The sequence below is a fragment of the Cupressus sempervirens genome, chromosome 2, assembly GCF_028749045.1.
Source record: "Cupressus sempervirens isolate cs-2001-9-10 chromosome 2, ASM2874904v1, whole genome shotgun sequence".
In the NCBI taxonomy this organism is placed as follows: domain Eukaryota; kingdom Viridiplantae; phylum Streptophyta; class Pinopsida; order Cupressales; family Cupressaceae; genus Cupressus; species Cupressus sempervirens.
This window is the reverse complement of record NC_143119.1, coordinates 532,242,848-532,270,234: the sequence shown is the minus strand read 5'-3', so window position 1 is coordinate 532,270,234 and position 27,387 is coordinate 532,242,848. Positions and strand designations below refer to the sequence as shown.

The 27,387-nt window shown below is 38.8% G+C and overlaps 1 protein-coding gene across 10 annotated transcripts in view; it reads left to right on the top strand.

Moving 5' to 3' along the window:
• LOC149573299 (Cytidine/deoxycytidylate deaminase family protein) overlaps positions 1-27,387 on the top strand; it is a 235,551-nt gene that overhangs the window by 67,229 nt on the left and 140,935 nt on the right. For all 10 annotated transcript variants that reach the window (XM_089814513.1, XM_089814506.1, XM_089814514.1 and 7 more), the window contains exons 2-5: positions 9,985-10,060; positions 10,888-10,927; positions 19,783-19,841; positions 19,921-19,958. In XM_089814513.1, coding sequence (XP_089670639.1) covers positions 9,985-10,060; positions 10,888-10,927; positions 19,783-19,841; positions 19,921-19,958 — 213 coding nt within the window. The remainder of the gene's footprint in view (positions 1-9,984; positions 10,061-10,887; positions 10,928-19,782; positions 19,842-19,920; positions 19,959-27,387) is intronic.

Genomic DNA, 27,387 nt, shown 5'->3' with positions numbered 1-27,387 from the left:
TACTAAGTCCTTTGATAAGGCCACTCATTGAAGATTGATAGATCTGGTTGATTTTTGGTGAAAATCCCCTAATAGGGTCACATCTAGCAAATGTGTTTGTGACCTTTAACAGGGTTGGCTCTTAACCAAGCTCACTTCAGAAGAGTGAATTTCTTTGTGGGTGACAATTCCCACAGTGGTTTTTATCCAAGTTGGGTTTCTATGTTAAATATTGGTGTTCATGTGTGATTGAACGTGTTGCATGTTATTTCATGTTTTCATATGCATAATGTTGTAATTGCAGTTGGTCGGTTGAATGCTGTAACTGATTAGTAAGGATTATTTGTTGACAAGTTTAAGAGGTGAAAATTGTTAGAATTTGATAAGATTAATAATCCAAAAAACTAGTGCAAAGAATAAATATCTAAACTATGAATGCAAATGATACAAAATCAAAATAGCATCATAGAGTTAGTCTCCAAGAGAGTAATACAAATGCTGGAAGCAAAATAGCATTAAGAGGATGCAAAAACAAGAGATCCAAATACAAGCCAGGTAGCATGCTTATATAGGCTAGGAAGAGGGAGGAGGTGGCAACACCAACCAATGAGGAGCAACCATCTATCGGACTAAAGATAGCAAAGTATCTTCCCAAGATAGCTAATGGATGCTCACATGTAGGAAGGTGACACCTGACAACCATTCACCTAATAAGACATGCTTTATTAACCTAAGCGAGATTATTAAAAGTGTAGGAAAAACCCAACAAAATAGGAAAAATAAAAAACTACACTAACACCCCCCCATAAGCGAAGCTTAGGTGGATGTAGAAATGGGTCTCGGCAAATCAAGCTTGATGAGGTACCCATGTACATAAGATTTCCCAAAAGAGAGAGAAAAGAGACCCCCCCACAAAAAAAATCAGGACTTCGAGCGAGAGGAAGAGGCCCCCCCAAAAGATGAAGCATCCCGCACCCCCAACAAAGCTCGCAAATGAAGGAACTTGCTCTCAGTGAAGGGTTTGGTGAAGATATCAGCAACTTGCTCAGAAGTCGGACAATAGCGAAGGTCAATGACATGACCATGGATGAGCTCTCGGATGTGGTGCATGTGGACCTCTATGTGTTTGGTCCGTTGATGATGAACTGGATTCCGTGAGATCTGAATGGCACTCTGGTTGTCACAAAATATGACTGATGGCCGTCTGATCTGGATACCAAACTCAGTGAGAAGATGTTGAAGCCAAATGGCCTCAGTGGCGGCATTTACAGCCCCCCGATACTCAGCCTTAGTAGAAGACAGAGCAATAGCTGACTGCTTTTTGCTCGACCAACAAACAGGACCTAACCCAAGTGAGAAGCTATACCCTGAAGTAGACTTGCGATCCTCAGAATCACCTGCCCGATCTGAATCTATGTAGCCCACCAAATCAAGCTCAATACTTGCTGCATAGTGAATCCCACAATTATGAGAACCCTGAATGTAGTGAAGGATCTGCTTGGCTGCTTTCCAGTGCAACTCATGGGGCTCCTGCATGAATCGAGAGACCATGAATACAGCATAGGAGATGTCAGGTCTCATATGAGTCAGATAAATGAGACTCCCAACAAGTTGGCGGTACAAAGTGCCATCAACAAGTGGAGAAGAACATTGAGCCTCAAGTTTGACTCCAGAAAGGAAGGGAGTCGGAGCAGGCTTACAGTTAGCCATATGAAACCTCGAGAGTAAATCTAGAGCATACTTGGATTGTGTGATGGTGATCCCAGAAGGAGACTGAAGGATCTCAATCCCGAGAAAGTAATGCAGCAAGCCCAAGTCAGTTATCAAAAAACTATCTTGAAGGGCCACTTTGACAGCCGTAATGGTGGGTGAAGAACTTCTTGTGATCAGCAAGTCATCAACATACAAAACCAAAAATAGAAGTGAATCACCCTGTTGCAAAATGTAGACGTTAGGATCAAAATGGCACCGAGTGAACCCAACTGATAGAAGGAAGGAGTCCATCTTGGCATACCAGGCCTGAGGAGCTTGTTTGAGGCCATAGAGAGACTTCCGAAGACGACACACAAGTGAAGAATCTTGAAGGAAGCCCTGTGGTTGCTCCATGTAGATCTCCTCATGAAGGTCACCATGAAGAAAAGCACTCTTCACATCCATCTAATGTACTTCCCAACAATTAGCTGCAGCAATGGCAAGAATAATTCGAATGGAATTCATTCGGGCAACTGGCGCAAAAGTCTCAGAGTAGTCAATCCTAGGAACCTGGGAGAATCCTTTGGCGACCAAGCGAGCCTTGTGTTTGTCAACTGACCCATCTGCTGCAAATTTTGTCCGATAGATCCACTTACATCGAACAAGTTTTCTTCCTTTAGGAAGAGGGACAAGATCCCAAGTGTGGTTCCTCATCAAGGAACTATACTCTTCCTGCATAGTTGTATCCCACTCAGAAATACTAGAAGCCTCATGAAAGGACTGTGGATCTGAGGCAGTAGCAATGAAGACGTGGAGCATCTTGGAATTGTGAACAAGTTCGCTTGGTGTCTGATGGATCCCCAACCCAATCACCAGCAGACTGCAAGGTCTGTCTAGCCCAAAGTGGACAGGAAGATGGAGAATCTGGAGGGGAATCATTAACCTCTGAATGATGACTAGGAGAGGAAGGAGGTGAGTTCTCTAAATCACTTTCTGCATTAGAAGTAGAGGTAGAAGACTGTTCAAGTGAATCTGACTCATCAGAAGATCTGTCATGTATTCCAAGTGACCCTAATGTCAAGGTAGAAGGAGTTGGAGAAGTGATAGAAAGTGAGCTTGAAGATCCCTCCTCAAATTGAACACTCCTCTCAATGAATAACTCATGTGTAGGAGGGTGGAGCAACCGATAACCCTTCACACCATCAGGATAACCTACAAATATGCAAGGTCTGCTTTGCGGATCCAAGGCCTTACGTTTCTCTATAGGAATGTGGGCCCATGCAAGGGAGCCAAAAACTCGAAAGTGCTTAACTGATAGTTTCTGACCGCTCCAAGCTTCAAAAGGAGTAACTCCCTTCAAGGCTCGGTGAGGAACACGGTTCTGGATATAACAAGCACAGTTAATGGCTTCTGCCCAATACTGTGGTGCAAGAGATCTAGAGTGAATCATACAGTTTGCCATTTCCTTCAAGGATCTATTCTTCCGTTCTGCAACACCATTTTTCTGAGGATTGTATGGAACTGAATGCTGTAAATCAATCCCCTCTGAAGTGCTAAATCTTTCAAACCGATGGTTGACATACTCACCACCATTGTCTGTGCGCAAAACCTTGATGGCTTTCCCAGATTGCTTTTCTACAAAATTTTTGAAGTCTTGAAAATGATCAAATACCTCGGACTTTTGTTTGAGAAAGTACACCCATGTATATCGAGAAAGGTCATCAATGAATGTGAGGACATATCGGGCCTTGTTGAAAGAAGGATGTTGAAATGGACCAGCCAAATCACTGTGAACTAACTCTAGTATCTATGAAGCTCTCCATGCCTTACTTTTGTCAAACTTTTCCTTAGGATGCTTACCAAGAATGCAACCTTGGCAAACACCTCCTGAGAATTGAACCAAAGGCAACCCTGTGACCATGCTCTGCTGTTTGAGCTGATGCAAATAGCGAAAGTTAAGATGGCCAAACCGCTCATGCCATAATTTACTCAAATCATTAGAGTGAGTGAGCAAAACAGATGAAGGAGGATTAGGAACAAAGTGAGAAAATAGATAGAGCCGTGACTGATGATCTGCTCTCCCAACTGCAACTACAGAATCACTATGCAACTCACGTATCTCCACTGAATCAGGAGTGAACTCAACCCGCTTGCCTAAACCTGTGTGAGTGATCTGGTATATTGATAGGAGATTAGTTGATAATGAGGGTACACAAAGAACATCATGGAATGTGCCATCCCCTACATCAACAGACCCTCTCCTACACACCTCAATAGGAGTGTCATCACCCATCAAAATAGAAGGCATAGTACATGGCTTCAAGGATGCAAGTTCTTCCTTAGATGAAGCCATGTGGTGCGAAGCACCCAAATCAAGAACCCAAGTGGATGGTGAGGAAGCAACTGCAACAAGAGCCTTGCCCTTTCCTTTCCCCTTGTTTTCTTTTGCCTTGTTAGACTTTTCATTAGAACTTTGTTTGATAGACTTAGGAACACTAATATTATTCTTCTCAAGAATGTATGTCAAGTGATCAATTTGTTTCTTCAAACATTTATGTTCATCATGATCGGGTCTTTTACAATAGGCACATTTAACCTTTTCTTTCTTAGGCTTATCGCCCTTAGAGGATGAGGTATCAATAGTTGCTTTTGAAGCAATTGGTATCTGATCCTTCTTTTCCTCACTATTATTTTGTTTCTCATCCTTACTATTGTTGTTACTACTTTGTCCTTTTTGTTCTTTTGTGCCTTGGTTGGTTGCTAAGGGATGTGACTTAGAGGACTTAAGAGTGCCCATCTGGATTAGCTCGTCCTGTTCTCGAGTGAGATTGACAGCAAAATCATCTAGAGATGGGATGGTGAATTGAGTACCAAGTGCACCCTTAGTAGCATAGAAGGTAGAGACAAACACAGAATATTCTGAACTTAGCTTAGAGAGAATACTAAGAATCAGTTGTTCATCTTTCTTTTCAATTCCACATTGTTTTAATTGCAGCCTTAGTGATTTCCTATGTTCCACGGAGTTTCCGGGACGGGGACGTTTTAGGGGACGGGGACGTGTTTCCGGTACGGGTACGGGTCGAAGCCAAAATTTAGGGGACGGGACATCAGGGGACGGCGATTAAAAACATAGGGGATTTTTTTTAATATAGAGACAAAATTCAAATATGTATATCATAACATTGATAAACCATTCACCATAGACATTTTAGAAGATAAATACATGGAATATTATCAAATGGCAAATACTAAGTGCTTCCATTATAACAATATCACATACATATATAGCAAAAATTAAAATGCCTGAAGGCTTCAAGTATCATGCTGAAATCAGAATGAAATAAAGAGAAGTCCAACTAAAATAGTTAGTAAATAGTAAATACCGAACGCAGTCTTGCCTCACTAAACACAATCTTTGCTCATTGCTGCTACTGCTCTTATGTTTTCTTCCTTCCTCTTAGCAAGTATGTTAAATCGAAAAATGAGTAGAAGAGTTAGTGTTTTAATGGACCAAATATGGGTTGCATATTGTTATTATGTCTTTAAGATGACTAGGGGCCACACAAACAACAAAAATTAGGAAAAAATATTTTTTTGGGGATGGTTTGCCTTTACCAGATTGACTGGAAAAAAGGGGACGGCCAGCAGTTTCGGGGACGGATAGGGGACGGCAAAACTGTCCCCGATACTGCTGGCCGTCCCCAAGTTTCCTGCCCAAAAAAATTGGCCGTTTCGGGGACGTTTCTAAATTTTTCAAAAAAGGGACGTCGCAGGGTACGGCCAAAATCCGTACCCGCGTCCCCGTTTCGTACCCGGTACGGGTACTAGGGTACAGAGGCAGGGGACGCGTCCCCGTGGAGCATAGGTGATTTCAATTTGGTGAAGAAATCTTGAATTGTGTTGAAATTGCCTGGACTCAAACTAATTAATTCATTTTCCAACATATGACCCCTCATTGAATCTTGTGTGCCAAATAGTGTTTCTAGCTTTGTCCATACTTCATTTGGTGTATCCAAAGACTCAATGTGAAATAGCAAGTCAGGAGAAACAGACAAACACAATGTTCCATATGCCTCATCACATTTGTTAAACCACTTAGGCTTGTCTTTATCTTTAGCAGGTTTAGTTTCAAGTCCCATAGTTATCCTATTTAATCCAGCTTTCCTTAAGTGAATTGTCATGCGTGATTTCCACTCAAAGTAATTGTGTTGAGTTAGGATGGGCATATTTGTTTGATCCATGATGAAGAAATGCTAAAAAGAAGAGAACCTAGCCACGACAATGCCCCCCCCTTTTTACCCAATCAAAGAACCCAACCCCCCACAAAGAAATATGATTTGACACTTTATTTTAGTGCATTTACAACTACCACTAGAAAGAAATACTTAGTGGTCTTGATTTCAATGCATTACAAACCCTCATGAAGAGCATATGCTAAAAGTGAAACTTGGGCACAATAATCACGGAAACAAATAGCACCACTGCGATCTATTCGAAAAATCATGCACTTTCAAAAAAAGAATCACCTCGATATGAGGTCGTATGAGAAAGTTATAATCCTCCGAAGTTTTCAAAACGAGAACTGTGCACAGTCCCGGCTGAGAATCTGCAATTTCTGAAGAATTCATGCATGAAAATCAAAAAACAACTCCACTAGTGGATAGAGCACAAAAAAATAGCCGAGTTCATAACAAGAATCATCAAAATCGGAGTCCGTATGAGCAAGAACGAGACATTTGAAAACTGCATTCAAATCTGCGACTACCAACGGAGAGGGGTATGGCTGTAGCCTTTCATGCTTGATTTTGCAAAATATATAGCTTGCATGCAAAATCTAAAAGATACCCAGATGGTTTTTCGGGGCTGTGAACAAAACCCAGAAAGCGTTTTTCTTGTTGATGTACAGAAGATGCTGCTATAGTGTAAATTAGACACCTTTAACAGTAAAAAACGGCTCCAAAAATTAAAAAATGACCGCAGCAACCAAAATATGACATGCAAATGCTGGATCAGCTTCCTAATTCCATCAATGGCATGCTGGAACCTGCAATACTGATTGAAAACTCCAAATATGCAAGTTGGTTGTCAAATTTGAGATTGAAACCCCAGAGAAAAAGCATTTTTGTCAAAACTTTTCTGATTCTCAGGATCATCCAAAGATGCAAGAGAAGAGCATACTTCGTTTTTCAAAAAACTACAATAAAGTTATTAGCCCCCCCCAAATCTCTCAAATAAGGAAACTAAAATCTACTCTTGCACATAGAAAAGCTCTGATACCATGTTAAAATCTGATAAGATTAATAACCCAAAAAACTAGTGCAAAGAATAAATATCTAAACTATGAATGCAAATGATACAAAATCAAAATAGCATTATAGAGTTAGTCTCCAAGAGAGTAATGCAAATGCTGGAAGCAAAATAGCATTAAGAGGATGCAAAAACAAGAGATCCAAATACAAGCGAGGTAGCATGCTTATATAGGCTAAGAAGAGGGAGGAGGTGGCAACACCAACCAATGAGGAGCAACCATCTATCGGACTAAAGATAGCAAAGTATCTTCCTAAGATAGCTAATGGATGCTCACATTTAGCAAGGTGACACCTCACAACCATTCACCTAATAAGACATGCTTTATTAACCTAAGCGAGATTATTAAAAGTGTAGGAAAAACCCAGCAAAATAGGAAAAATAAAAAACTACACTAACAAAAATTGTATTAAAGTGACCTGAGATAAATGATTCACCATCCCTCTCAGTTATTCAACACATCAATGATTGTCTTGCCATATGAATAAACCTCCATTGCTAATCACTGCTAGAGCCTAGAGTATATATCACACCTTGCTACAAGGAATACAATGCATCTCCATTGCTGTGTGATTGATTTTATGAAGGAACAAGCACAAGATCGAATAAGCACTGATATTATGTTGTTTTTCTAATTGTTTGTATGATGGATGCCAAGAGATGAAGTTTTCACTCTTTCTATATACTTACCAGCGGTGCCCCTTCCCCAAGGTTCACCACTCTTCACATGAGGCCCTATTAATTATTATATATGATTTATATCATATTATATTAATATAATAATTATCTCTTATAGTTAATTATATATATATTTATATAATTATATGATCTCAATAAATATAATTATTATATTATCTCAATAAATATAACTCTTATATTATCAATAAGTTATATTATCACAACCTTTATGTTATCTATGTTGGCCTGAAGCAATCCGACCATAGCTGCAATAACATTAACATGTTGATGCATGGTTTTCCAATTGGCTTAGATCTTCTCCTAGATTTGAAAATGAATATGAAAATCTGTCTCCTCCACTATTGCAAACTGAAGAATGGATCTTCTTGTAGTATTCTTAGAAAGAAAATAATTAATTGCTATGTAGGAATCTCTTTGTAAAATTGCATGTATTTGATGCCTTTTGGTGATCTTCCACATGTATAGACATTAGCACTGAGAGCTCTAGAGTGCCAAAGATGAATTCTTTAGTATAATAACAGCTCCAAAGATGCCAAATGAAAGCCCAAATGTCTCTTTTATGCTTCCTCAAACCCCAATGCCACTTTTAGAGTTTCTCATGACTTAATAAAATATTATTACTTTTATCTCTCATCATGTGTGCCCATTATGACTTTATAAAGTAATTTTCAATTTTTTTTTTGGTCAGTAGTAATTTTCTATTATTGTAAGAAGTGACTTTATTATATATTTTTAAAGTTACTTCATTATTTATTTTTAAAGTTACTTTATTAAATTATTTTAAAGTAACTTTATAGGAAAGTACTTGTATTTTATTTATTTAAACTTGAAGGCAATACTTTATTATCTCAATTTTTATTTCAAAACCATCCACTTGACCTCTTCAACTGAAAATTGATGATGCACATAGTTTTCTGGTGATGTCTAAAAACAGTAGTCTAACTCCGAGTCTTCTTCTAAAAAAAGGAAACCCTACTAAAAAATAATAAACTGCCTTTGAACATTTAAAATGGCTCATCAAGCCCCTTGCAAGGCTTCACAAGATTTGGGTGGTCAAGACGCAAATTGCCATTCTCCCAAAAAAAGGAGTTTGGCTTTGAGCTCCCAAAACACCACACAAACCTCCCAAAAGGGCCACATGATCCCTGAATGGGCTTCCTATCCATTGTGTTAAAGTAGCCCTAATAATAGGCCAACCCTTGCAAAAGATACTGACCTAGGAAATGACAACGTTACAACCACAACTACAGAGTGAAATCCAACATTTTCTGAATGTTTTTGGCAATTTTGTTTGACCTCAGAGAAGACAAAAACTTCTTAAAGAAATTTATAACCATTTTGATTTATAGCCAATTTTTGGGTGGCCGTGATGATGCTATTACAAAAGTTTTTATGAAGCTAGTCTTCCACCTTTGATGGGACCTTGATTGCCAATTATGGAGTGGTTTGGGCACAATGGAGGCTTCTTATCTATTTAGCATGAGAAAAAAAAAACTAGAAGGAAAACCAATGCAATTGAAAGGGTGGATCCTCTGAAGCAGGCTCTAGGGTTCATGATTGAAGGAATTGCTTGGTTCAGCACCCTTGTGACCAAAAGCTTCGAGGATAAGTAAGTTCATGCTGGTTTGGGCATGTCTTCTCTATGGTCTAGATACTTGGAATAAAATAGGCTGGATGTAGATAGTAGTTTTTCATAGCCTACGCAAAAAGCTGAAAATGTGTAAGGTTTTTTAGCATGTTATATCCTGCATGTACTTTTCAATCTTTCAAAAAACAAGTGATCTTAATATTTTATATTATATAATTAGAGTGGGTCCATAAGACTGCAATTTACTAATAAAAGGAGGAAAAAGAATATAAAAGTATTCAGATCATGCCGAGATATGTCCAATACAAAATGGGGAGTTTGAACATAACTTCCCACTATACAATACTAGGATGTCGTCACAAGATTCACAAAGTATGGAAATATATATGATGTTGATATAACTTTATTACATGTGTAATATGGGGTATGACTAGAGGAGCAGTTGCGTATGAAAGAATGCCATCTCCAAGATATCAATAGGCCGAAATAGGTGTGCTGTCTATGTTCGGTGCATATTTTTGTACTGTGTCAATGATTTTTAGTTATCATTGTTCTTCATTAAAATCATGAAATAGTTTGTTCTATAAAGTTCTTCTTCTGTACTTTCAAAAATAAGCAAATGGACTATGTTGAGACATAACATATTCATTTCTTATTATGCTGACTATATAAATATTCTAGTTAACTAACATCTGCCTTTTTTAATCTGCAACTTGCAGGTATCTGACATGGGATGATTATTTTATGGCTATTGCTTTTCTTTCAGCTCAGCGATCCAAGGATCCAAGCAGGCAGGTATGAAGAGCATGATTTCTCAATGTAAACTGTCAAGAGTATAACATCAAGTTGAGACTTGAGAGGAATACCATGTAAAGCATTCTTTGTGGATGCTTATTTTGAATTATATGATCCATGTGCTGTTGGTCCTATGAAGATGGAGCAATTCTCACCTTCTGCGTTTCTAATTTGTCCTGGTATTATATCTTGGCAGTCATCACTTGTCTAGCTGTACGCAGCATGAGTTACAAAACTCTACTTAGCTTTGCCCATCTAAGTTGACAGATAGGCCAAAGGACCTAGCCCTTAGTCATCAACTGACATTGTTTGGTTGCAAAAATCTATCTGAGCAAATTTCCCAAAAGTCCTTGTGGATGCTTTTGATGTAGTTGAAATTGAAAATATATATTCTTGAAGAATAATTTATAATTTGTTTTACTGAAGGAAACTATTTGAAATGTTTGCAACACCGTGTATAAAGTTATAATATGACCTTTTGACGACATTTAAATAAATTACAGGATAAACGAAGAGGATGCTGTACAAATTTGTGCTGTTTTTGGCTTTATGACATTGTTTTGTGGCCTGTCTATGGGGCTAGAAAAAAATTCTTCAGGATTTTGTTTAAGTCTATCCTCTATTCACCAAACAGGTGTCGATGCTAAGATTTTTACCGTCTACCTTAGACAACTTGGTGGTTCTCACTTTTTTGATATTGTCGATTTCTTTTTACTCTAATTCCTAAATAATTTTCTACCAGAACTTAAATATAAGGCTGTTATGTTTTAGCATTATTGTGTATGTAGTTATGAAGTTTTAAAGATTACCATATCAATGAATTACAGGTGGGAGCATGCTTGGTGGATCAGAACAGAGTTATTCTTGGTAAGCTAAATTCAAAGTTGTTTATACTTGTTTTTATCTATCTTGTGTGATTATATTTTAGCTGTAATAATAAATATATACATGTTTCAGATTTCAATTTGTGTGAGATTTTTATTATTTTCCCACTAAGAAGTCGGCGCCTTGTATAGATTTTTCAGCATTGATTACAGCTACTAATTATTGGTTGAATATGGAGAATTTCTCATATGCATTGGAACACACTACATAAGAAAATACTCAAGCGTTTCTAAACTATCTTGTAATTTCATTGGCTGATATCAACTACAGTAGTAGGAGTCACTTTATTCATAATTATTTTGGATTTTTTTTTCATTCCTCACATTTACAATTTATTCTCTCCGGCCCTTCAGTCTTCATTTTGCCTTTATGACTAGAGAGGCACCTAATTTTAGAATAAGGTAGCATACACATGACTAATTTAAAGTGCCATAAACAAAGTTAAAAGAAAAGTAAAGCAGCATTTTGCAAATGAGTGGCAAGATGTAATTCAGTCATTCATAAGTTCTGAAATATAAAGAAATTCAATGGCATTTAGATGTCCAATGTTTCAGGAAGTCAATGCTCGCCACTTAGATATGACCCTCGACCCTTGAAAAAGACCTTACAAAATAACTAATTTCTATTTTAAGGTGAGGACCCTGAGCATATATTAGAGTGACAATTGGTGATGTTACTTGATTGTCATTCTTAACATGCCTCAGTAATGGTCATATTTGCTGTAAGGCCAAGCATTAAGAAACGACAATGAACTAATGGTCAGTTAAAGTCAGGCAGCAGTATATCAGCTTTATCTCTCTAAAGTCCAGGATCTTGTGTACTGAATTAGATGTTCAGTTAGGATTTGTGCACATAGATTGAATCCCTAAAATAAAGGGGTAGTTGGCACATATCTGAGTTCCTAAAAAATAAAGGATAGGTAGCTTTTTATTAGAATTATAGTTTTGATTTGTGCATAAGTAGATTGAGGATGATTGATCAATCTGTCATTGATTGAATATGATTGCTCAGGCAGGGAAGATTACTGCCAGCAGACTTACTCTCCAATTCCCTATCCTTTTCCATAATATGAAGCTTTATAATCATGTCAGAAGGGTCTTTTGGAATGAAGAACATTTGCTCCGGAATTCTAAGGGAGCTGGTGCCTTCTCCAAACAAAGGAAGTGTCCTGGGCTGTTCCATGTATTTTTTCTAGAAGTACTCTCATAAGTCACCGATATGGGTATGGGTAAGAGAACCTGGTACATGCAATTTTTTTATGGGGGTCTGGGTATGTTTGGTTACATGTGTGTGTACAATAAATTAAAGAAATATATAGAATTGTAAAACTAAATTGTTTGACGGTATGATAATTCATCATTAATCAAGCTAAATGCCAATTGAATAAACGTTAAAGACACAATAACATCATCAAATACTCATACTGTGCAAACTCAAAGTTTTAGTGCACTTCTAAAATCAAATGGGAGTTTGAGGGCAGCACCTCTTTCGGGGGTCTGTGGGCACTGCCTCCAATGGGTTCAAGGGGCAGTGCAGAAAAACTAATGTTTTTAATTGTGTTTTAAGTCAGTTTTTAAAGAGTTTTTCAAGCCACTTTTTGCGACTAGCCCACGGATGCACCTGGGTATGCTCTGGATGTGCTTGAGAACATGCTTAGTGTGCATACGGGCACATCCACAGTCCTCAGACACATTGGAATTGAATCTGGATGGCATATTCCCGATCTTTTTCACACCTCCAAGCTGTGAATCCAGTAACTAAGGCTACTACATGCAAAACATCCCAACATGGCAAGAAATGTCTCCAGCTGTTTGGGGATGACTAGTCATTCCTTGCGGCTGGGAACACTTCTAGATGATAAAAACAAAAAAAATGAAGTTATATATAATTTTTTTTTTGCTTGTGTTAGTAAACAGTTTTTCTCATATGGGCACATATGCAAAACAGAGAAAAAGTGTATACCAACAAATGAATTCCTAAAAAAAGAACTAAGGAATTCTCTGCTTAAAGTTTCCTCAATGAAAACAGGCGCAGCTACCTTTGTTGCAAATAAAGAATTTTTGATCTAAAAGCTCAACAAAAAGACCTTTTCAGAATACAATCTGCTGGAAGTGTTGAATCAACTTATTTTATCTCATCAATACAAAACAAACTTTTATGCTGAAGAACCACTCGATTTTGACTATCAAATTCAAGATTATCCACATAACTGAAAATTAAACAATTGAGCAGGCAAATTTAATAAAATTAACTTCTCACAGCATCCCAAGTTCCAGATTGACAATCTCAAAACCAGTAACAAACATAGCTAAGAGCTTTTGCATAAATAGCATCTTCAGAAATACTGATTTAAATAGGCAGACCATAGTATCTACTTACAAAGCCATTAACTAAAAGTCAAACTGCAGAGTTTTCTTCGTATTTGCAGAGTTCTGAAATGCTACTTCTAAACTTGGAATTAAACCACAAACAAAAATAGTTTTGTCTGTCGATTTGTTGGAGAATTCTAACCCCTATACCATACTAGTTATTACATATTTATAGGCATGAGGCTGGACAACCAGAATTACCTTGCCAGGAGTAAATAGTCTCTTGGTTAAAGCAAAATGACAAAAGAAAGAACAACTAAGCGACTAAGTGTAATTGCTCCTTACCATCAGGTAGTGCCGTCTCCATTGGCCATGCTCCTTGCCACTTTCCATGTTTCATAGGTAGTCGAAAAGGCTGAAATGACAGACTGATGTGGCAGGCCGATATAGGCAAACCGTTGTTTCCAGGTTTCCTTTTCTTTCTTCAGTTCAGCTACCTTTTCTCCATGCATTTCTAAGTGCTTTAGATTGATGATTAACATGGCTTCAGTATGCGCTACGTTAGAAAAATCCTGCTTAGTTGGTGCCTTCTTGTCTTGTAGTTCTTGGAACTTTCTTTGAACTTCCTTGATTACCTCTTTAGATTGGGCAACGGAGTCGTCTTCCTTACCTGTGAATTGCTTGACAAACCACTTAAGGTCACCTTGGATAATCTGATGTATATCCTTAAGTGCTTGCAGTGTTTCCTTAATCTCAGTCACCCCTTGTGTCAACGCTTCATTTTGCCATTCAATGTAGTCTTTAATAACATACGGGGCCTTTTCATCCAAACTAGCCATAGGGCATTCGGCCTGGAATTTCTGCAATCCAAATTCTTGGACGTCTTCTAGCCACATTACCACCTTTGCTCAGTTATTTCTCTCCTTTTCATAACCGTCATTGCTTGTTTCTACCTTCTTAGTAATGGCTGATATCTCCTTCGAGCTTTATCCAGGTGACTTATGTGTTTTACGGTGTCATCCAGGACACATTGTACCCATTCCCCTGCTGTTTTCGCCACGGCTTTACATTTGTGCAGGTTCTCCGGTGATTGTTGGTTAGTTGCAGAGGACGCATCGACGATTGCCGACATCTCGCTGATCGGTTTTGCTTCAAGATGAAGGATAACATTAATATATTGCGCCATGTTTTTGATAGTTTCCTTCATCTCGTGTTTGTCCTGTCCATCTTTCCATACTCTATGCACAATCTTTTTATTGGAGGCTTCGAAGAATTCCATATCAACCTCACGGTTCCCTTTTCCCAGATCAACTTTAGTTATCTGGTAATCTTGAGGAGCCAGGGATTTGCGTGAGCTTGCATCTAGTGGTGTAGCTATCTCTGTTGACCAGCATCCAGAATTTTTATCAAAATTAATCCTTGCTTTAGTTCTCGCCTTCTTTACTTTAGGCATCTTTCCCAGGCACTTACTGACTAAATCATCAATCGGCATGGACAGAGGAACCATGCTCCTCTTCTTTTCTAGTGAAGTCTCTAACCATTTAGGCATGACTTGGTCCTTATCTGTAGCAGGGGAGAATTTAGCTAAGGCAAGACTACTATCTTGGCCCTCGGTATTCACTGGCAAGCTCTGAGGTTCTGGTACACTGCCCGCCATAGGTAGTTCTTCTGTTGCCTTGAGGTCAATTGTTATGGCACCCTTGCTTTTGGTGGCTGATGCTTTTCTCGTGCTTGAATGGGTCACCCGCTTTGCCTTAGGAGTACCCTCTTGAACTTGAAGTTGAAGTGGCTCTGGGACTGCTTCAACTTCAACTTCAACCGGACGTGCAACAAGATTATGAATATCTTGATTAGTGATCTCTTTTTGCCTTTTGAGAGTCTTTTTACCTTTACTTTTTGAAAACTTCCTAGAAAGATTAGGACTGGCAACAGTTTTTGATTTTATCCATTTAGCAGTTCTGGCCAGCACATCTTTAGTACGGGAGTAAACATCATCTTCTTCCCTTCTTCCCCAGTCAATTTCGGGAATGGGCATGCACTCAATCTAATCAATGCAGAATGGGTCAAGCACTTCTTCAGAATCCTCCTCTTTCAACCCACATGTATCTAGTTCCATGTTAAACATAACGATTTGTTTAACGGTTAGGCATGACCACAGTCTTCTTCTGACTTCAAATTCATCAAGGCAGTTCGCCCAATAATCATCTAATTGTGGGGTGTGAACAAAGGACGCTGCATTTTTAACATTATTCCTGACAAAACTTGTATATGTGAATATCAGGATTTAACTATGTGATTTTTGAGTCAAACTCGATGACCCATGTTTCATGAGTAGTGATTCAACATGAATCCATCTCTCATGAGAATAAATGGAACACTTAACACTCATTGGATCTAGGTGATGCTCACAGGGGTGAAGCACCGGGACTTCCCGGGAGGTCACCCATCCCAGTACTACTCCAGCCTGAGCGCGCTTAACTGCGGAGTTTCCTTCACAGTTAAACCCAAAGCTTGCAACCCCATTTGCAAAACCTTCACCAAGTGTTGTGCCTTATGAACCATTCATTAGAAAGCCCCTTAAGCTCATCAATTGATAAGTAGGAGATGATCTCCACAGCTAGTCAAATTGTGATGTGAATATCAGGATTTAACTGTGTGATTTTTGAGTCAAACTCGATGACCCATGTTTCATGAGTAGTGATTCAACAGTTCTTGTCCGGTTGGGAGGATGGGCAGCTCCCCTACAATAATAGGCAGCTGAAACCGGAAGGAACAAGATTGTTCATTATGCTTGCCCCATTGTTTCTATAGGCAGCTTGTTCATTATGTCTGCATGGGCCTATAAAAAAAGCGGGTGGGCGAATCGAATTGTTTGAACAAATGGGTTGAATCACTACTCATGAAACATGGGTCATCGAGTTTGACTCAAAAATCACACAGTTAAATCCTGATATTCACATCACAATTTGACTAGCTGTGGAAATCATCTCCTACTTATCAATTGATGAGCTTAAGGGGCTTTCTAATGAATGGTTCATAAGGCACAACACTTGGTGAAGGTTTTGCAAATGGGGTTGCAAGCTTTGGGTTTAACTGTGAAGGAAACTCCGCAGTTAAGCGCGCTCAGGTTGGAGTAGTACTGGGATGGGTGACCTCCCGGGAAGTCCCGGTGCTTCACCCCTGTGAGCATCACCTAGATCCAATGAGTGTTAAGTGTTCCATTTATTCTCATGAGAGATGGATTCATGTTGAATCACTACTCATGAAACATGGGTCATCGAGTTTGACTCAAAAATCACACAGTTAAATCCTGATATTCACATCACAATTTGACTAGCTGTGGAAATCATCTCCTACTTATCAAAACTTGTATAATCAAAATCTTCCTGGGAAGAGAAGGGTTTAAGGCACAAATGGGCCAATGATTCCTTTGCTAACATAGCTTCCTTTAGACTAGGGCATCTATAATATCCAATTTCAATAGGGAAAAATACTGAAGAAGACCTCTTTGAAACTTGAAAAGACTCTACTACAGAGACAAATTGCCTGCATACTTCAGATAAAACCATAGAGTCTAAACAGTAACGAGGTAATTTCAATGGCTCACCAGAAAAGCCACCTATCCTGATATATGTGAATCTGGGAAATTGAATATAAAAGCAGCCATAGATTTGGACAACTTGCATGGCTTTTTCAGACAACCTATCATTCTCATGACCTTGAATTTTAAAGACTAGCCTTCCTATAAAGACATCATTTAACTTTCTAAAGTCTTTACACAAAGCAGTCTCCTGAAGATCAATGTAATACTGGTAAATGGGCATTTCATCGACCCAAGGCATATGTGGGAGGTTTTCCCATTCCTTAGAAGCTGCTAGGATATAAATCAGATAGGAAGACAAGAAAAATGGACCAAAGTTGTTGACAACTATTAAACCTTTATGCAAATTTTCGGCAATCAGGTCAGCCCAGTCAATGAACTTACTTCCTTCAACAATCTTTTGGATGAAGAAATACATCCAAGACTCCCAATGAAATGCATGCTCATTAACCTTAATCCTATTCAGCAGTAGTACAATGTTTGCAATTTCCTTTATAAAATGCTGAATAGTTAAAGGCTTGGGCAATCTGGAACCCCCTTCTACAGGTTTTAGGAGCTAGTACTGAGCTACCCTGTTATCATAACTGCTTTTTCCTTTGGCATATAGGCGCTCTGCTTCTTCAAACGTCCATGGCTCGTAGGGCTCTTTGTGGGGAATCCTAAAGGCTGAATAGACACTGATTCTGTTGATTTTAACTATTAACTCCCTTGAAACTTTCTTAATGCACTTGGAGACAGGGTCGTAATGGCTTGCACATTTGATAACAAGTTCTGGGCATGTGAGTGGAGCGGGAAAGGCGGCAGCTTCCAATAACCCACTATTAGCTAACTTTTGATAAATGGGGCCTGACTGGGTGTTTTTGGTTCTCTCGATAGCATCAGACAAATTCTTATTTACCAGAAACGTATCATGAATTTCAGGCAAAGAATTGAGCAAAAATGGCTTTTCAAGCTTGGGCATTTTAGGACGAAATAACGTCATGATTGTTATGAAAGACAAGTTTTAAAAGATACACCTTGAATTATCCCAAAACAAAGCAAACACAAATGAAAATGCAAAGGGTTATGGCAACATACTTATAGTTTGACAGAGCTATAGCCTGCGATTCGTTCTCCCTACCCAACAGCACTGGAACTTCTTTGTAAATGGCGAAATGATTGGGAAAAAGATAAAATGAATGCATTTAAGGGATGATTTACAAGGAAATCGCAGGACAAATTTGGCAAGTTAATGCAATAATTACTTATTCGTGTGACATGCATTGGAAAAGACCCCCATGAGTGATTTGCTTTAAATGCCCATCATCTGCATGCTTATTGACATTCCGTGTCATCATGAAATGACAAATTTAGCCTTTCGCCAACTCTTGCCGTATCCAAACACGTACCGCTTTAAAATCCCTTATTTATAATCTCGCATGCCTTGGGAAACATTTTACTGGGACCCACCTTGCTTTTAGCTTGAAGATTTGAAAATCTGCATGAAAACAAGCATTTGTATGTAAAATTGACATCAAAGTTGCAGTTGAAGTTTTGGTTGATTGAGCTTCAACTTCAACTTCGTCTTCACTACGACTGACTCAGGGAACGAAAAAAAGCTATGACACATGGAAGACTGACGTGGGCTTGAACTTGAAGCTGAAGTAAACCGAAACTTCAAGTTAAACTTCAAAGTTAAGAAAAGACTCAGAACTAAACCATGGCTGAGGCGTGGGAAAAATATAAGTGGTAACAGCTTGCATAGATCTGTGGGGGGCTCATAAGGACTTCTAAACTACAAAGAAACCCTTAAATGCTAGAAAGGGTGAAAACCAAAACAAAACACTAGCAAAGAAAGCATATTTCTTCTTTCAGTTTCTCAGTTTTTGCTCCTTGGCGAGAGTTTGATTTTTGGAGAAGAGATTGGCATGATCTAGAGGAGAGTGTTGTTTGTAATTTTGAATTCTTAAAATCAGGTCAACAGTATGATATTTTTGAAATCTTCTTGTTTTATTCTCTAAGATAAGCATTTTGAAGGCATATCTCAAAGACAATGAGTCATACCTTGCTTCGGCCTAAGGATACATCAGTGTAGGCAAGTCAAAAGAATGTCCCCAATAACAGAAGAGGACAACTACACCAAGAGAATATGCTAGTTCTATTAATTAAGAGGAGAAGCATTTGCCTTTTTAAGTACGAATGTTTCCTTATTGATTGAGTCCGAGCCTCACCTTCTATTGCTGTTACTGCATTTCAACTGTAACCTTTTTCAGTGAATGTTGACATATGGGTGGAGTAGTGAAGTTTGATGTCATGTTCTGTTGTACTTAACTTATTAATCAACACTCTCATCGTTTCCCTTTGCATTTTGAATATTGTATAAGAGATGAAATTCTATGGTTTTCTAATATCGTTAAAATGATCTGGACTCTAATTTTTTAAATAATCAAACTTGGAATTGATTAAAATGGGCATGTCAAATGAGAAAGACAAGTGTGCATTATATGATTTCTAAAACTGGGCAAGCAGTTTGAATTTATTAAAATTGCCAAATGTTCAATCACAAGTTGCTTGGATGCACAAATTAAACTATGTGAAATTCTAGTTTTTGTGTTCTTAAAGAAAACTATAATCTTAAGTAGTGTATGTTATCCTTATAGATTGTTGATGATGCTAAAACCAAAATTTCTTATGTAAATCAAAATCTTCTTTCTACTTCCTTTAGCGTGTACTAAGTACTCTATCAAAGAGGTAAATATTATTACACAATGCACTATTTTTTTTTTGATGTAACCTAATAGAGAAACATTTTGGGCTTTATAGTTAATTGCAGGTGGTTTAACATTAATTTCATGATTATTTAAAAAAAATAAAAAATAAAAATGAAAGGCATCAAGAGCCTATGAAATTATTTCATGATTATTGAATTTGTATTCATTGAATTCTAGGAATAGGATACAATGGGTTTCCAAGGGGCTGTTCTGACGATGATCTTCCATGGGCTAAGGTTTGTGTTGAATACTGCTTCATTTTCATTCTTAAAGTACTGGTAAATATTGTTTAATTCTCATTTTACCCTTTTCCAGAAATCTATCACTGGAGATCCATTGTTGACAAAATATCCGTGAGTGAAGTTCCTACCATTCTTTTGGAGCTAGTATCTAATCACTATATTTGTTTGGTTGTGTTTTTCCGTGTGCTAAGACATGCAATATTCTACATCAATGCAGTAAAAAGTCTCCTTATCCTCATTGGATTGTTTAATTTGATACTCTAGAAATTATTTTGTTGATAATTTTTTTAAGTGGTTAATGTCTTTATTGAGAGTTATTATATTGTCTGATCATGTATGTGCCAGGTCAAGGATAAAATATTCAATTTGGGGAAATTGTGCAAGCCAACCATTAGGATAATTATACAAAAATGCATCATGATCTGAAATGTTAGAATCTGTATATAACTAGAATTTTGAATGTCAACCTAAGGAGCTGCCTTTTAATTGAGTATATTCTCACATTATAATTAGGCGTGGCATAAGTAATGAGGCCTTTGCTTTGACTTAGCCCTCAACCACCTTAACTTATGCAAAAACAAACAGACTAACTTTGACTTATTCAATGTCACAAGGCCTAGAGCACTTGCAACCTGATTCAGGTACATGTTTTCTTGTATTTGCAAAGTGTTTATGCTCTACATGCAATCTGTGAATAAAACTAAATCAATCCTATCAAAGCATGAGAAAAGAAGTGTCCAAGACACTTGAAAAGCGCCTTCAAAGAGTGTCAATGAAATTTCCGGACTTCTACAAAGACTCACGTACAACTGCTGTATCAAATTCACCTATATGTTGTGCAATGATAATTACTTTCCAAACTGTGCTTGCAGCTTCAGAGATAACATTGTTGCATTCTGTCAGTTTGCCTTGTAGACAACTCACTGAAGTTTATAGCTTGTCAATGTTTCAATCATGCTGAAAGCAAAATTATCCGCTTCAAGCTGTAGACCAATAACTCCTGCGAATTTTGTCAAAATATCTTCTTCTTTGATTAGCTCACCATTTTCAGCAATAACCTTACATATTAGTTCTTGGAAGTGCTCACTAATCATTCATTCTTGAGTATTACAGCTGCCTTGATCTCAGCTATCAACCCCTATAACTTGTTCTTTGTTGATCATTAAATGTAAACAATCATAATATGTCTCTGCTAAAGAGTTGATCTCACACTCGCACATAACACCTAGAGCAACTTCTGCCATGCTCCTCCAAACATCTAGATCCCCATCTAGAATTTCAAGTTGTTGGTCGAATGATGTAAGGAGCTCATTCAACTTGGCTATCATCTCCCTTTCATGGTTAAATACCTTGTAAGTGTTTTGAATCACTTGCAGACCTTTTGACTTTATGCGATTGCACCAATTGTCAATGGCCTTGACCTGCCACTTCATCCGCTCAGTATCCTTAGGAAAAGATTTCGAAATAGGATCAAGTCTATAAGAAGAGCTGTTCATCTTTTCAATGGCTTCAAGAAGACGTGCATTCTCTTCTTTCAAACTATTCTTCTTTTCCCACAGCTTATCATTTCTTTGTGTGAGCAAAGAAACTAAATCTTGTGCATCTTGTTGACAACCTAGCCGTGTTTGCTTGCCAAATTTAACCTTGGCAAACTCGTAATCGGTGGTTTGCATCTCCTCATCAAGTTTATCAACCAAGGGCCTGGCTACCTCAGTAACTTTGACCTTATTATCATCAACCACGACCTTGGAAACTGTTTTTTGCCTTTTTGTTCTCCGGGGCCTTAGATCTATTGACTTGTTTGAAATCCAAGTCCTCAAGTGGAATCCCTTCCTTCTTCCTCTTTTGTGTTAAAGAGCATAACCATGGAGTTAAGGAGAAAGAAGATGAAACGGCTGCTGATGTGGTTGCCAATGTGGTAGCTATATCTATCTGTGCAACTGTAGTCACCGTAGGAGGAATCTCTATTTGAGTTGCTATTGGCATTGGACTGTTGCGTGTAACTTCAACCATGAATTGCTCAAACTGAGCAGTAGTATCTCACAGCGGCAAGGTTGGAATAGATTCAAAGGAGAAAGTAGAATATGTATCAAACACATTATCAAAACTGCTATATTGGTCATCTGATGTAAATGCATGAGTGTTGGTAAATAATTGATGCAGTGATGGTAGGTGATGTCTAGTGTTGTCATGATACATATTTGGTTGCATGATGATCAATTATTGTGTTGTCATTGATGTCAAGTATTGACTTAGTGTTCCTAGTATGTTGCTGATTATAAATATGATGAGCAAGATGTTGCAGTGAATTCTAGTTGTAATGATCCTTATGAGAGACTTAGGGATGTCTCTGAATGTCAAATGTGTGATCGCTACTCTTGAAGTAATGGTTTGAGCAAGTTATGTTCAGATGAAGATTACAGTGCAACTGCTAGAACAATTAGTGACATGCAATAGGTGATTTGATTGAGTTGTCAAATCTATGATGAATTATCTGGAGAATTCTTAGGAGAAGGTGGACAATAGTCCTTAGATGCTGTGGTTGTGACCACAACTCACATGAATGACCGGTGAAAAGGTATTCCAATTACAAAGGAAGTTTCAAGATAAAGTGTTTGTAGTCTTAAGTTACTGGTGGTAGATCTTGGATTGGTGATCTGTATGGATGATGTGGTGAGTATAGATGAGTGACGTGTCTTAATGATTAGAGGTGATGACCTGACATTTCAGCGATTGATGCAAGTGTGTGATGAAGATTCTAGAAGGGTTTGTTTGGTTATAACGTGTTTGACTATTCTTCATGAATTCAAATGTAAAATTAATTTTGGGACGACAGGGTATAGGGAATTTGTTTTGTGCATCGAAATGTGTGTTTGGCTGTTTGATATGCGACCACTATGTTTGAAATTCAAACTGAAACTGTAATGACCCTCTCTATAAAGGCCACAGAAACCCTCAAACTGAACTTAGGAATTTTGTCAAACACTTGGTGTGTAACAGTAACAATATTCAGAATATGGTAATTTCAGATTTGATACTTTCAGAATATAATCACAGAATTACAATATATATAAGGCCATTGAACTATATTTCAATTACAATGCAATAAATTCTGAAATTATTTTATTACCAATTCTGGACTGATTATTACAATGATTGTATGACAGCAAATTTACCCAAAAATTGACATATATTTCAGAATGCAAGAACCTGGTTTGAAGAACTATGGAAGAACACCATGTTTTGCTGCAGATCGTTGATGAAGACCTCCAACCGCACCCCCAAACTATCCTCAATTTGCTGCTGCTGCCCAAACTAGCAGGGCCGTACCAGGCCGTACCTGTACGGCTGCTGAAATAAAATAATATTAGGGTTTTGGGACCCCCAAATGCAAGGAAAATGGGCGCCTAGGGTTAGGTAGTAACCCTGTAAAACCATAAAAAATAACTCCAAGGGGTTGAGGAGATATGAGCAATTATGTGGTTCTGAACCCTGCTTTGCCAATTCTGAAAATGCACTTATTCTGTCTTCAAACTCTTGTCAAATGCTTCTCCAACGATAGGGCAAATCTGAAATCCTTATTCCAACCAAAAACAAACCCTAACAACGAATTCTCAATAAGCTCCAATGAGATGGCTGAATACCAACTCCAATTATGCAACAATTCAGGTGATATTTCACACCCTCAAAGTCGCCAATCCAAGGGAGTGATTCGTTCCCAAAGATCGAATAATTTGCAGATCCAAAGTCCACAAATGTCTTCACAATGAAGAAGTAGAAGAGTTCTCCAATCCAAGCATGTCCAAATGAGAGGCCCAACCCTCTATTTATTCACTTTTCTAAGAAGTTGCTAGAACTTCTAGAAACATCCTTTATAAATTCTCATTATAATGCACTTTTTATAATAAAGTAATTTTATAAAATAAAAAGTGCAACTCAAATTAAAATTATAACATGTGGGCCCCAATATCACATAATGATAAAATATAACCTCTTAACACTTCTTCAAGAGCAAGATATGACTATCTGATCCGCAGAATTGACTCTCTTTCCACACCATTTGCCTATGAGAGTCTGGAATAGGCAAATCCATGATCAATGCCATGTCGAACTAAAGAGGGGACATTACAGTCCGCCCCTCCTGAAATTGCTTGGCCTCAAGCAATCTCAACGCCGGGTGCTGCAAAATAGCCTCCCCCTCCCAAGTAGCATCCTCAACAGGTAAATCTTTCCACTTAACCAAGTATTCTCTGATCACCCTTCTACGAAGCTGCTTTTCTCTGCTCTCCAGGATGGATTCTGGTACTAAAATCAATTTTCCCTCATCGTCTAAAGGAGGTAATACTGCAGAAGGCACCACATTCTGACCCAACGCCTTCTTGAGGCGTGACACATGAAACACATTGTGCACTCTGCTGTCTGCGGGAAGCTCCAACTCATAAGCCACTTCACCAACTCGCCTGATAATCCTGAATGGTCCATAATAGCGTGGCTTAAGTTTCTCTGCACCACTCTTCTTAAGAGTAGATTGCCTGTATGGCTGCAACATGAGGTAAACCATATCATCTACCTCAAAACTACGCTCAGTTCTCTTCTGGTCTGCATACTGCTTCTGCTGGTTCTGAGCTCTTGCAATATTGTCTTTGAGGGTAGCAACTATATCCTTACTCTCCTGTAATAATTCACCTGCACTGGGTACCCGGCTGTCGCTCAACAACAAATCCAAGAAACTAGGTGCTTCATAACCGTAAAGTGCCATGAAGGGTGTCATCTGTATAGTCATATGATATGTAGTATTGTAACAATACTCGCAGAGATATATCCATCTGACCCAAGCTCGCTGCTGAGCTGCCACATAATTCCTTAAATACCCTTCCACCCATTTGTTCACAATTTCTGTCTGACCATCGGTTTGTGGGTGATAGCTAGTGCTGGGTGTAAGCTCCGTGCCACATAACCGGAATACCTCCTGCCAAAAGTGACTTATGAAACGGCTATCCCTATCACTCACAATGTTCTGAGGCAAGCCGTGCAATCTGAAAACCTCCCGAAAGAAAACCTCTGCCACCTGAGCTGCTGAATGTGTAGTGGTGATAGGAAAGAAATGAGCATATTTCGTTAATCTATCTACCACCACATAAATACAATCTCGTCCTTGTACCTTGGGCAAACCTGTGATAAAGTCCATAGAGATGCATTCCCACTTCCTGTCGGGAATCGGAAGTGGTTGTAGGAGCCCTGCCGGATAGCTGTGTTCTTGTTTGTTTTGCTGGCAAACAAGACACTCTCGAACATACTGCAAAACATCAGCTTTCAGCCCTTTCCAAGTGAACCGCTCTCGAACTGAGTTGTAAGTCTTGAAGTACCCGGGATGGCCTGCTGTCGGTGAGTCGTGAAGTGCTCTCATAATCAGTTGCTTAACCTTCGATCCTGGGACTAGGTAAATCCTGTTCTTGTAAATGATCAAATCATCCACAAGTGTGTATCTGGTATCAATCACTGTTCCCTCTACTATATCGGAGGCCCATGTATCCCTGGCATACTCTGCTATAATCAAGTGTCGCCAATCCTCTGATATCTGAACCATAAGAGTGAGGTGTGGCCTTCGAGATAGAGCATCTGCAACAACATTCTGAGTTCCCTTGACATATGAGATGTCAAAATCATATGCCTGCAACTTACTTACCCACTTTTGTTGGCGATCATTCAGGTCCTGCTGTCCCAAGAAATGCCTCAGACTGTTATGATCAGTTTTAATACAAAACTTGCTACCCACAAGATATTGTCTGAATTTGGCCAAAGCATGCATGATGGCCAACATCTCCTTATCATATATACTGAATGAACGCTCAGGGCCTCTGAGCTTTCTGCTCTCATAAGCTATGGGGTGCTTATTCTGCATAAGTACAGCACCTACTCCCTCTCCAGATGCATCACATTGAAGCTCAAATGGCTTCGTGAAATCAGGTAATGCTAGAACTGGGCACGTAGTCATTATCTCCTTAAATCTCATAAAACAGTCCTGTGCCTTCTGAGTCCACACAAATTCCCCTTTTTTCAGTAAATCTGTCATGGGAGCTGCATGTCGTGAGTAGCCACTGACAAACCTGCGATAAAAACCACATAAACCAAGGAACCCCCTCAACTGTGTAAGGTTCTCTGGTGGAGGCCAATCAACAATAGCGCGAATCTTTTCAGGATCCATCCGCACTCCCTCTGCACTAATGATGTGTCCTAAATATAACAGCTCGGTCATCCCTAAGTCACATTTGGACTCCTTTGCATACAAGGACTCCTTCTGTAGAATGCTCAACACCGTCTCCAAATGCTCTAGATGCTCCTGCCATGATCGGCTATAGATCAAAATGTCATCAAAAAACACCAGCACGAATTTCCTCAACTGATGGTGGAAAACTTTGTTCATAGTGGACTGGAAAGTGGCAGGTGCATTGGTCAGGCCGAAAGGCATGACTACAAACTCAAAGTGCCCACAATGACATCTGAAAGCAGTTTTCTCAATATCCTGTTCACGGACTCTGATCTGGTGATATCCTGATCTCAAATCAATTTTCGTGAAATAACAGGCCCCATGCAATTCATCTATCAACTCATCAATGCGAGGAATAGGATACCTGTTCTTAATGGTTCTCTTATTTAATGCCCTGTAATCAATACACATCCGAAGCGTTCCATCCTTCTTTTTTACCAAAACAACAGAAGATGCAAAAGGTGACTTACTGGGTCGGATGTGCCCCATCGCTAGCAACTCCTCAATGGTCCTTTCGATCTCATCCTTGAGTCGCTTTGGATGTCGATATGGTGTGACCTTGATAGGTTTAGCACCTTCCTCCAGCTCAATAATATGCTCAATGCCTCTGTCCGGTGGCCTGCCTGGTGGAATCTCACTGAATACCTTTTCGTACTTAATCCTCAACTTCTGAATATTAGGATGATAGTCCGCCTTATGTTGCTCCTCCTGTGTAGGTATCAAAGTACAAACTGCTGCCCACTCTATATCATTATGCCTAGTTAATCTCTCCAGCCGCCTAAATGAGATAGTCTTGATGTCTCCATTACGGATAGCCTTTAGCACATGAGTCCTACCATTCATTTCGAATTGTATCTCCATATCCTCTAATCTTAGGGTAACCACCTTCAATGAATGTAGCCACTGCATTCCAAGTACTATGTCCATGTCACCCATGTTGACCACATGATAATCCGCCTTAAACTCATAGTTGTTCAAGCGCAAAGGTAAGTCTCGTACCATCCTGTCACAACGAAGAGTGTATCCATCAGCTACCTTGACTCTTAGTCCTTCGAACTCCTCAGTAATGAGTCCACGCTTCTCTACAAATCGTGCATCAATGAAATTATGCGTGGCACCTGTGTCCAACAATGTAATAACCTTCTGTCCAGCCAGGACTCCCCGAAGTCTGAAAGATCCCTCTCTCTGGATACTAGACAATCGTGCTTCCTGTAAATGTAGCTCTGTTTCCTGCCTTTGCCCTGCACTGTCTATCTCCTGCTCTCCCTCTGC